The following is a 12,032-nucleotide window of genomic DNA, read 5'->3' on the forward strand; positions in this document are numbered from 1 at the left end:
TTTTATGTATCAATGAATATAATATGGAGTTAACTGACCTCAAAACTATACAATAAGGGGCTGGAGAGATGGCTTAGCAGTTGAGGTGCTTGACTAAAGACCCAGGTTCAATGCCCTAATACCCACATAAGCCACATGCACAAGATGCCACATAAGTCTGGAGTTCATTTGCACTGGCTGAAGGCCCTGGCATACCCATTCTATATATACCCTTCTCTAATAAAAAAAAAAAATTTTAAAGCCGGGCACGGTGGCACACACCTTTAAGCCCAGCACTCAGGAGGCAGAGATAGGAGGATTGCCATGAATTTGAGGCTACCCTGAGACTCCATAGTGAATTCCAGGTCAGCCTGGGCTACAGTGAGGCCCTACCTCAAAAAACAAAAACAAAAAACAAAATTAAGTAGAATAATACTCATACAACTAGTAAAAACGTCAGTGACTTAGAATTACACAGTAAAGAAGGAAGTATAAATCAATTTATTCATCAAAGGTCAATAAACAAGAAGCCCAAGAGGACTGACTAGTCCATCTGGGAATAAGGAAAGTTCTCTGGCAATATGCTTTACACAGAAGATTGTTAAAAGGCTCATCAGACCCAGCAATGTCAGTTCAAGGAGCAGAATAAGGATATGCACGCCAAAGATACTATATGCGTACAGAAAATTAAAAGAGCCCAGAAACGATGAGGTGGATCACATTTTGTTTTGGTTTTTTGAGTGAAAGATAGCAGGTCAGAATGCACTAGTGAGACCTGACTTCAGTCTTCATGTGCCTTTTTTTTTTTTAATTACTTTTAGCTTTTTAGCAGACCTTGAATAACTATGCAGACCATGGAGAACAAACTGACTCTAACCTGAGCTGTCAGACAAGATAAAAGCTCCCATATCCTTTAAAGAGTAAACAAAGCTGTCATTATGGAGATGTACTCATTTTCATCTGTGCTTCACTGAGCCCAAGTTTTCCTTCTATTTCCTGCATCTTTGTAGCAAGCCTTACCAAAGCTAAGGGTCTCCTTGAACTCATCCTTTTGGAATTCTGGTAAAACTGGATTAATCCATTCTTGTACTTGAATCCCATGCTCCTTTGATAGTATTTTTATAGTAGCTGTCTTTCCACATCCAGGAGGACCTGTTATTAATAAAACAGATCCACCCTAAAAACCAAATACAAGCATTAATTAAAACATAATCATTAGAATGTCAGATAATTTTTGAAAATATTTTACTTCTACCTATATTAAATAGTTGATTATCTCATACAAGTAAAAACATTTCAAAATTAAGCTAGCTTTAAGTAAAATGAACTTTATTTCCTTCTGAAAATTCCTCAAATCCTAAACTATACCATTCCAAAGGACGACTTAATAACTAAACTAAAATAACTAAACTTTTGGCTGGAGAGATGGCTTTGCAGTTAAATGCTTGCCTGTGAAGCCTAAAGACCCCAGTTTGAGGTTCATTTTCCCAGGACCCACGTTAGCCAGATGCACAAGGGGGCACATGTGTCTGGAGTTCGTTTGCAGTGGCTGGAAGCCCATGTGTGCCCATTCTCTTTCTCTCTCTCTATCTGCCTCCTTCTCTCTCTCTGTCACTCTCAAGTAAATAAATAAAAATGAACGACAACAACAACAACAAAATAATAACTAAACTTTTAGAAATGGAAAGATGGTTCACTGGTTAAGGTACTTGCTTGCAAAGCTTGACAGCCTAGGTTCAATTCCTCAGTACCCACATAAAGCCAGATGCACAAGGTGACACATGTACCTGGAGTTCATTTGCATCAGCAAGAGTCCCTGGCATACCCACTCTGTCTCTCCCTCTCCTTTCAAATAAATAAAAATATTTAAAAAAAAAAAAAAAAAAAAAAAAACTAAGAAGGCCATGGTGGTGCATGCCTTTAAACTCAGGAGGCAGAGGTAGGAGGATCGCCATGAGTTTGAGGCCACCCTGAGACTCCATAGCAAATACCAGGTCAGCCTGGTTTAGTGCAAAATACTACCCCGAAAAAACAAAAAAGAAAGAAACTAAATTCTGGCAATCTGAAACAAGACTTAACAGTTATTTTAACTCATTAAAATTCAATTGCAATTTAGTATCTGTAATCCCAGTGTGCCTACAAGAAGGGAGTCAGAAACAGGAGAATCTTCCAGCAGCTTGCAGGCCAGTTAGCCTAATGAATGAAGCAGGGAACAATGAGACCCTACCTCAAACAATATGGAAGGCAAGGACTCTATAACTAAAGTTGTCCTTTGAAGACATGTGTGCCCTGATATCACATGCCCATACTTACACACATGAACATACACACACACACACACACACACCAAACAAAAAGCCAGTTTTCAGCCAGGTGTGGTGACACACACCTTTAATCCCAGCACTTGGGAGGCAGAGGCAGAGCAATGCTGTGAGTTGGAGGCCACCTTGAGACTACATAGTGAATTTCAGGTCCGCCTGGGGTAAAAGTGAAACCCTACCTCGAAAAACAAACAAAGCCAGTTTTCAATCCTAATACTGATTCAGGTAGGGAATACAGATGCTAAAATATATCAGCTGCTGAGGAAATGGGCACGCATATGCCGCCAAAGTACCGCCCCATAGATTATGTGCCAGTTGCAAGGGAAAGGGACTCTATAATGAACATGTCATTTCCTTACTCTAGTGACCAAGCTTGAAGATCAGTGCTGTGGCATGCTCCTGTAGTCCGAGCACTCCAGAAGATCACTTAAAAGTTCATCCTTAGGCTGAGCAACATAATTAGATCCCAACTCCAGAAGTGACAGAGGTCTCAGGATGTAGCTCAGTTTTTGCCCAGTGTGACGGTTAATCTACTGTCAATTTGGCATGATTTAGAATCACTAGGGAAACATATCCTGTTCAAGTCTGTGAGGTATATTCTAGATTACATTAGTTGGGGTAGATGATTCACCCTAACTATGGGTAGCACTATCCCATTGGCTAAGTTCCTAGATTGTAAAATAAAGAGAAAGAGCTAGAGAGATGACTCAGTGGTTAAAGTGCTTGCCTGCAAAGCCTAAGGACCAGAGTTTGATTCCCCAATACCCACATAAAGTCAAATGCACAAAGTGGTATATGCACCTAGGGTTCATTTGCAGTAGTTGGAGGCCCTGTGCACCATTCTCTCTCCTGCCTCTTTCTCTCTCTCTCAAATTATTATTTTTTTCTGAAAGAGAAAGCTGAGCTGGGCGTGGTGACACATGCTTTTAATCCCAGCACTTGGGAGGCAGAGAGGTAGGAGGATCACTGTGAGTTTGAGGCCACCCTGAGAATGAATTCTAGGTCAGCCTGAGCTAGAGTAAGACACTACCTTGTAAAACCAAAAAAGAAAGAAAGAAAGAAAGAAAAGAGAAAACAGTGTTTATCACTTGGTTCTCACTGTGGACCAATTGCAACAAGATCCTGCCACCTTGCCTTGCCTGCAATGACGGACTATAATCTAGAACTGTAAAGTAAAATAAATCCTTCCTCCCTTAAATGGATTCTTGTCAGGTGCTTTGTTCCAGCAAAGTAACGGAAACATCCATTATGAATAAAAACCTTGATTCGGAGGCAGAGATGGTTCAAGGTTAAGGTATTTACCTATAAAGCCTAACAACTCAAGTTCAATTCCCCAGTACCCACATAAAGGCAGATGCAGTAAGTGGCTCATTCATCCAAAGTTCATTTGCAGTGGCTAGACAACCTGGTTCACATCCATTCTCTCTCTCAACACAAAGATAGTGAAAGAGTCTGTTATCAGATTAAAACAAAACTAAAAAGCTCTAAGAAGCCTGGCATGGGGGTGCATGCCTTGGGAAGTTGAGGTAGTAGAATCAATGATTTCCCGAGTGTAGATTGGGGCTACAGGGTGAGTTCCAGGTTAGCCTGGGTCAGGATGAAACCCTGCCTGTGCGGGCCAGGGGGAGGGAGAGGGAGATCAACAACAAGAACAAGACAAACCTAAGAGATAGAGCGATACTGCTGAAGACTCCACATACTTAGGCTACAAGGCCACTGAGAAATCCTGCTGGAACTGAGTTGCTAACCTCCTTCATGCAGACCAGCTGACAGAAAGCTGGAAGAAGCCATTCTGCATGCAGTTCAATAGGAGAGAGAGAGAAAAATCAACAGTGAAGATACTCAAAAGTAGACACTGCAAGCCTTGTATTAGCCCAGCCAGGCCAAATGAGCCAACAGGTGCAATAGTGGCACATCTGTCATGGTGGAAACCAACCGCCCTCTAATTGGACTGGAGGCCCGCTTTATGGGAGGGAATACATCCCTGATACTAAAACTTAAAACAGGGGTAGTCATGAGCCCTAGGGGTATAACGTCTGCTGCAATCTGGCTAAATGTATATACTATGCTCATCAAACTGCCCAGTGAACACTTCTCTTAATGTTCATACACTTATATTAATGCTACTCTCACTTTTGGTTAGAGAACCTTCTCTTTTCGGATGGCAGTGACCTTTGGATGACTCAGAAGGCATCATGGTGCTGGAAAGAAGTGACAGGAGTGCTCAGCACTGCAATATCTCTATCACACCTTCCAAGGCTCAGGGTCCATTGCAGAAGAGATGGCAGAAAGAATGTAAGAGCCAAAGAAAGGGTAGGACTCATTACAACATGATTCCCCCAGACACAAAATGGCCTGGATATCCATGACCTAACAGTGCCTGACACTACCTACACAAGACCATCATAAGAAGAGGAAAAGACCATGACATCAAAATAAAAGAGAGATTGATTGAGATGGGGAGGGGATATGATGAAGAATGGAGTTTCAAAGGGAACAGTGGGGGGAGGGAGGGTATTACCATGGGATATTTTTTATAATCATGGAAGTTGTTAATAAAAAAAAAAAATTGAAAAGAAAAAAAAGAGAGTGTGAATTAACGTAATTTGTGGTCATTATTAAGGTTGTACTTGAACACACCAGCAGCAAAAGACAGTGTGGAATGAACACAAACATGAAGTGATGATTCAATAAGATCAGGGCATTGTTGGTAATGGTTCATTTTAGCCAAATAAGTGAGGATTTAGAAAGTGAGAAATAAAAATTTCAAGCAAGGCATACTGCAGTATCTTCAACTCCAGTTGAAAATATGACTGTGTTTATAAGAGTTAAGAGAGGGCTGGAGATGGCTTAGCAGTTAAGACACTTGCCTGCAAAGCCAAAGGACCCAGGTTTGATTCCCCAGGACCCAAACAGGCCAGATGCACAAGGTGGCACATTCATCTGGAGTTTGTTTACAGTGGCTAGAAACCCTAGCATACCCATTTCCTCCCCCTCCATCTCTCTCATAAAATGAATTAAAAAAAAAAATTTTTTTTAAAAGTTAAGACAGGGCTGGAGAGATTGTTTAGTGGTTAGGGCTTGCCTGTGAAGCCTAAGGACCCTGGTTCAAGGCTTGATTCCCCAGGACCCATGTTAGCCAGATGCACAAGGGGGTGTACACGTCTGGAGTTCATCTGCAGTGGCTAGAGCCCCTGGCGTACCCATTCTCTTTCTGCCTCTTTCTCTGTCAGTTGCTCTCAAGTAAGTAAATAAAAATGAGCAAAACAAAACAAAGTTAAGAGAGGAAAATGATGGGTAATTAATGGGCAGATGCTATTTTCCTTTATGTCTGAAGAATCTCAAAGTTTCTCATCAGAAGAGAGAATACTCTACCTCTGGAGGGAGGCTAAAGATAATTGTGGAATTAGGAAGTGAAACAAAAAACATCAGTCTAAAATGAATGGTGACTGTTTCAAGCTATTTAGCTGAAAAACCCCCTACCAATTTATAATTTGCCTGGTTGCTTGAGAATGAGATGACAGAAAATGGTAAAAATAGCCAGGCGTGGTGGTGCATGTCTTTAAGACAGGAGGCACAGGTAAGGAGGATTGCTGTGAGTTTGCAGCTAGCCTGAGACTACATAGTGAATTCCAGGGCAGCCTGGGCTACAGCAAGACCCTACATCAAAAAAAAAAAAAAAAAAAAAAAGGGGGCGCTGCAGAGATGGCTTAACAGTTAAAAGTTTTGCCTGCAAAGCCAAAGGTCTCAGGTTCAATTCCCCAAGATTCATGTAAACCAGATGCACAAGGAGATGCATGTGTATTGAGTTTGTCTGCAGTAGCTGGAGCTGCCCCCCACCCCGCCTTAATTAAATAAAACAAAAATTTAAAAAAGAATTTAAAAGAAGTAAAAATGGCAAGCCGGGCATGGTGGCGCAATCCTTTAATCCCAGCACTCGGGAAACAGAGATAGGAGGATTGCAGTGAGCTCAAGGCCACCCTAGGACTAAATAGTGAATTCCAGGTCAGCCTGGGCTAGAGCAACCCCCCGCCCCAAGAAAAAGAAGCAAGAAGACAAAGGGAAAACTCCAAGCCTTTCCGTCTTTTGGAGGTTACAAGGACTTAGATGAACAAAGGAATCATAACATACTAACTTCTTGCTGAGCATAACGGCTTATGGCTATAATCCCAACACTTGGAAGGCTAAGGCAGGAGGACTGTTACAGGTTCAAAGACAAACTATGCCTAAAAACAAAACAAACAAACAACAAAGGGACTGAGGAAATGGTTCATCAGGTAAAGGTGCTTGCTTGAAGACCCTCATAATAGTAGGAAAAGATGACGACGGATGATGACATCAAAATAAAAGAAACTAATGGAGAGAGGGAGGGGATAAGGAGTGTGAATTAGTCAAGGGGAAATTGGGGAGGAGGGAATTATGATGGTTTATTGTCTGTAAGTATGGAAGCTGTCAACTTAAAAAAATAAAATAGCTGGACATGGTGGCAAATGCCTTTAATCCCAGCACTCCGGAGGCAGAGGTAGGAAGATTGCTGTGAGTTTGAGGCCACCCTGAGACTACACAGTGAATTCCAGGTCAGCCTGAGCTAGAGTGAGACCCTACTTTGAAAAAACAAAAAAATAAATAATAAAAAATAATAAAAATGCCAGCACTACCCATCTCAAAAAAAAAAAAAGATGTTTGGTTGAAAAGCTGACCCATGTTCAATTTTGTAGCACCCATATAAGGCTGAATGCAAAGTGGCATAAGTATCTAGCATTTGTTTGTAACAGCAAGAGACCCTGCACATGCATGTGTGCACTTGCAAGTAAAAAAAAAAAAAAAGAAAGAAAGAGTAAGTGTTAAAGAGATAGCTCAGTGGTTAAAGGTGCCTGCTTGTAAAACCTGAAGGCCTGGGTTTGATTCCTCAATGCTCACATAAAGGCAAAAGCACAAAATAGCACAGGTATACGGAGTTCATTTGCAGTGGCAAGAGGCTCTGGTGTGCCCATTCTCATTCTCTATTTTACAGATAAATAAGAAAACTTAAAAAAAAAAAAAAAAAGAGTAAGAAAAAGCAGCAGCAGCAGCAGCAGCAGCAGCAGAATGGGAAGATGCTCAGTAGCTAAAGGCATTTGCTTGGAAAGCCTGCCAGATGGGATTTGATTCCCCACTACCCACATTAAGCCAGATACACAATGTGGCACAAGCATCTTTTGAGTTTGTTTACAGTGGCAAGAGTCACCAAAGTGCCCATTCTCTCTCTCACATGAACAAAAATATTTTTTAAAATAAAAAGAAAAAAGTATTTAAAGAAAATAAGGGCTACAGGGCTGGAGAGATGGCTTAGCAGTTAAGAGCCTGCCTGTGAAGCCTAAGGACACAGGTTTGAGGCTCTATTCCCCAAGACTCACGTTAGCCAGATGCACAAGGGGGCGCATGCGTCTGGAGTTCATTTCCAGTGGCTGGAGGCCCTGGTGCACCCATTGGCGCTCTCTGCCTCTTTCTCTGTCTGTCGCTCTCAAATAAATAAAAATAAACAAACAAAAAAATTAAATAAAAAAAGAGAGCCAGGTGTGGTGGCGCACGCCTTTAATCCTAGCACCGGGGAGGCAGAGGTGGGAAGGATCGCTATGAATTTGAGGCCACCCTGAGACTACATAATGAATTCCAGGTCAGCCTGAGCTAGAGTGAAACCCTACCTCGACAAACCAAAAAATAAACGGAGAAATTAACTTCTTATGATTTTAGTAATAGAAACGCATGATGAGGGCTAGAGAGAGAGCTCAGCAGTTAAGGCACTTGTATGAAAAGGATTCCCCAGTAACCACATAGAGCCAGATGCACTTTTATGGCACATTCATGTGGAGTTCATGTGAAGTGTCGAGATGCCCTAATGTGCTTGTAATTCTCTCCTCTCTCTCTCTCGGCTCAGTGTGGTAGCACATAACTTTTGATCCCAACACTTGGAAGGCTGAGGTAGGAGAATTGCCTGGAGTTCGAGGCCAGCTGGAGACTTCGTAGTGAATTCCTGGGCTACAGTGAGACCCTTTCATGGTGGTGCACACCTTTAAACCCAGCATTTAGATAGCAGAGGTAGGAGGATTGCCATGAGATTGAGGCCACCCTGAGACTACCCAGTGAATTCTAGGTCAGTCTGGGCTAGAGCGAGATCCTCCCTTGGAAAACCAAAAATAAAAATAAAAATAAACACATGGTGAGAAATATTTTAAACACATTTTTTATGTGGTTACCTGCTTTGACTTCCTTTCCAAAACTTCAGCCTTTAACCAGGCCTCAACTTCTTCAATTTTCTTTTTATGTACAGCAAGTTCTTGCTAGATAAAAATTCCAGAATAAAAAATACACTTTAGCTCAATGATTACCACTCATTAACTTGAACATTTAGTGAGAAAAAAAAAAAAACTATAAACATGTTGGATTGTAAATAGTAGGTCCTTTTGATTAGACTTGAATTCTATATCATTACAGAAAAAACTCTACCTTGGGCTAGAGATTGCTCAGTGGTTCAAGTGCTTGCCTGACATACTGGGTTTGATTCCCTACTACCCAGAGGCACAAAGTGGGACATTGATCCTTTGCAGTGGCAAGAGGCCCTGTGCCCACATTCTGTGTGTGTGTCTCTCTCTCTAATAAATAAATAAAACTAAGCCGGGCATGATGGCATGCACCTTTAATGCCAGCACTTAGAAGGCACAGAGGTAGGAGGAGTGCTGTGAGCTTGGGGATACCCTCAGAGTACAGAGTGAATTCCAGGTTAGCCTGGGCTAAAGTGAGACCCTACCTTGAAAAATAAAAACAAAAAAATTAAATAATGAAACTATTTTAAAGTGACAAAGAAACACTCTACCCTTATGTTGATAGAATGAATAGTAATTTTGAATTAAGTTTGTAATTATAAAACTTTTGTGGCTGGGGATGGAGAGATGGCTTAGCAGTTAAGGTATTTGCCTGTAAAGCCAAAGGACCTAGGTTTGATTCCCCAGGATCCCGTTAACCAGATGCATAAGAGGGCGCATGCATCTGGAGTTCGTTTGTAGTGACTAGAGGCATGTCCATTCTCACTCTCTCCCCCTCCTTCTCTGTCAAATAAATAAATAAACAATAAAATATTTTCTTTAAAAAATCACTTTTAAAATTCAGAAATAAAGAGGGGGTACTATATTCAGCAAAATAACACAAAAAGATCAATTCTAGGCAAGGGTTAAATTAAATGTAGGACAAAGAACAAATGGTACAGTTTCAAAATAAACTGAAAAAAAAAATAAATTGATAAAATTTTAGTGTGCCATTAAAAAACTACAGGGCTGGAGAGATGGCTCAGCAGTTAAGCACTTGTCTGTGAAGCCTAAAGACCTAAGCTCGATTCCCCAGGACCCACGTAAAGCCAGATGCATAAGGTGGTGCACAAATCTGGAGTTCATTTACAATGGCTACAGGCCCTGGCACGCCCACCCTCTATCTGCCTATATCTCAAATAAATATACTATTTTTAAATATCTGTATTCTTTCTTTCCCTGCTTCACTGAAATGGTTCTCATGAGGGACTGCAGAGACAGATGGATCAATGGTAAAAGGTGCTTGCTTGCAATTTTTTGGGGGGGGGGGATTTTCGAGGTAGGGTCTCACTCTAACCCATGATGACCTGGAATTCACTATGTAGTCTCGGGGTGGCCTTGAACTCATGGTGATCATCCTACCTCTGCCTCCCAATTGCTGGGATTAAAGGCGTGCACCCCCATGCCATCCAAGGTTTTATTACCTAGGCACTCACGTAAAGCCTGACAGGCATTTGTCTGCAGTGGCAAGAGAAACCGTAGCACACCCTCCCCCGTTACACATGCAAATAATACATAAATAAATTTATTTATAGAAACATGTTCTTGTAAGTCAAAATCTAAGAAGGGACAACTCTGCTTCCAAAGAATCTTTACCAACAATGACATTACACAGACATGCAATTTAATACCTGAGTTTCTGGTTTGTATTTATCCACCCAAGGCTCATTATCAGACAGATGTTCTTTTGAATTTTCTAGATCAAACGTCTGTTCTAAGGAAGATGGATTTCCTCTTTTTCTAGTTGGAAATCTCCTACTTTCTAAAATGGAAGGTACATTTTTTCTAGTGTGACTCAGGTTATTCAAACCTAAAGATGAGGCAGTAACAGTAGAGATGGCCGAAGTCTCTGAAAAATCATCAAATGATGGGTCTACCCACTCTGTTACCTGAAAAATAAAAAGAATAAAAATTATTGCAATTTTAATATGCATCCTCTATATAACTGAACTACTCTGGAAAGGAAATACTTGTATTAATAACACTTAAGGAAAAAAAATTAACACACCTCCCAAAAAAAAAAAGCTGGTGATGCATGCCTTTAATCCCAGCACTGGGAAGGCAGAGGATCATCTTGAGTTCAAGGCTACCCTGAGACTACGTAATCTACATTATGAATTCCAGGTCAGCCTGACCTAGAGTAAGACCCTACCTGGGGAAAAACAAACAAACAAACAAACAACAAAAACACATTTATCTATCTAGGTTTTGTGAGACACAGGGACTTGCTGTATAGCTAAGCCTTAACTCAAACTTGAAATCCTTCTGCCTCAGCCTCCCAAGTGCTGGAATAACAGGTGTGTGTTATGTCACTCAACAACTTGAAGGGTTTTTTGTTTGTTTTTGTGCAATAGGGGCTTACTGTGCAATTTATGGTGACCATGAACTTGACAGCCTGTTTCCTCCACCCAAATGCTGACAACAAATTACCTTTTTATATGAAATTGGCTCAATGTGTTCCTACTTTTTTAATGTTTTTTTCTTAAATATTTTATTTGTTTGAGAGAGAGACAGAGAGAGAGAGAATGGACGCAACAGGGTTTAGACGCATGCGACACCTTGTGCACCTGGCTTACATGGGTATTGGGGAATTGAACCTGGGTCCTTAAGCCTCATAGGAAAGTGTCTTAACCACTAAACTATCTCTCTAACCCTTAAATTGGGAGGGGGGGCTGTTCAAGGTAGGGTCTCACTCTAACCCAGGATGACCTGGGATTTCTCGGGGTGGCCTTGAACTCATGGTGATCCTCCTACCTCTGCCTCCCAAGTGCTGTGATGAAAGGCATGCACAACCATGCCTGGCTCTTAAATGTTTTTTTGGGTTTTTTCTTCCATTTTTATTTATTTATTTGAGGAAGAGAAAGAGGCCGAGTGAGAGAGAGAGAGAGAGAATGGGCACACCAGAGCATCCAGCCACTGTAAATGAACTCCAGATACATGTACCACCTTGTGAATCTGGCTTATATGGGCCCTGGGGAATCAAACCTGGCTCCTTTGGCTTTGCAGGCAAGTGCCTTAACTGCTAAGCCAGCTCTCCAACCCTTTTAAGTGGTTTTTAATGAAAGTTACTTGTTAAAGGGTTTTTTAAATTTTTCTTATTTTTTATTTATTGGCAAAAAGAAAGACATAGGAGACAGACAACATGGGTGTGCCAGGACCTCCAGCAGCTGCAAACCAAATACAGAGAGATTTGCCACCTTGTGCATCTAGGAAAGTGAACCTGGGGGTAAGCCCCTTAACTACTGAGCCATCTTTCCAGTTCCCTGATTATTTTTCTATTTTACAATAAGTGCATAATTTGAGGATATTTGTTTACATCATTGTAATAATGAATCTATGTAAAAGAGTAAAAAAGCAATTATAATCCTTTTGTTTTTTCCTTTTCGGTTTT

The 12,032-nt window shown here is 41.1% G+C and overlaps 1 protein-coding gene across 2 annotated transcripts in view; it reads right to left on the reverse strand.

Annotated features, from left to right (window-relative positions):
* The window catches only part of Rad17 (RAD17 checkpoint clamp loader component), a 31,938-nt gene that overhangs the window by 16,894 nt on the left and 3,012 nt on the right, over positions 1-12,032 (reverse strand). For both annotated transcript variants that reach the window (XM_045134458.1, XM_045134459.1), the window contains exons 3-5: positions 10,273-10,530; positions 8,537-8,620; positions 1,000-1,156 (exon numbers count right to left, since the gene is read on the reverse strand). In XM_045134458.1, the coding sequence (XP_044990393.1) occupies positions 1,000-1,156; positions 8,537-8,620; positions 10,273-10,530 (499 nt within the window). The remainder of the gene's footprint in view (positions 1-999; positions 1,157-8,536; positions 8,621-10,272; positions 10,531-12,032) is intronic.

This window comes from Jaculus jaculus, chromosome 14, assembly GCF_020740685.1.
Source record: "Jaculus jaculus isolate mJacJac1 chromosome 14, mJacJac1.mat.Y.cur, whole genome shotgun sequence".
NCBI lineage: Eukaryota > Metazoa > Chordata > Mammalia > Rodentia > Dipodidae > Jaculus > Jaculus jaculus.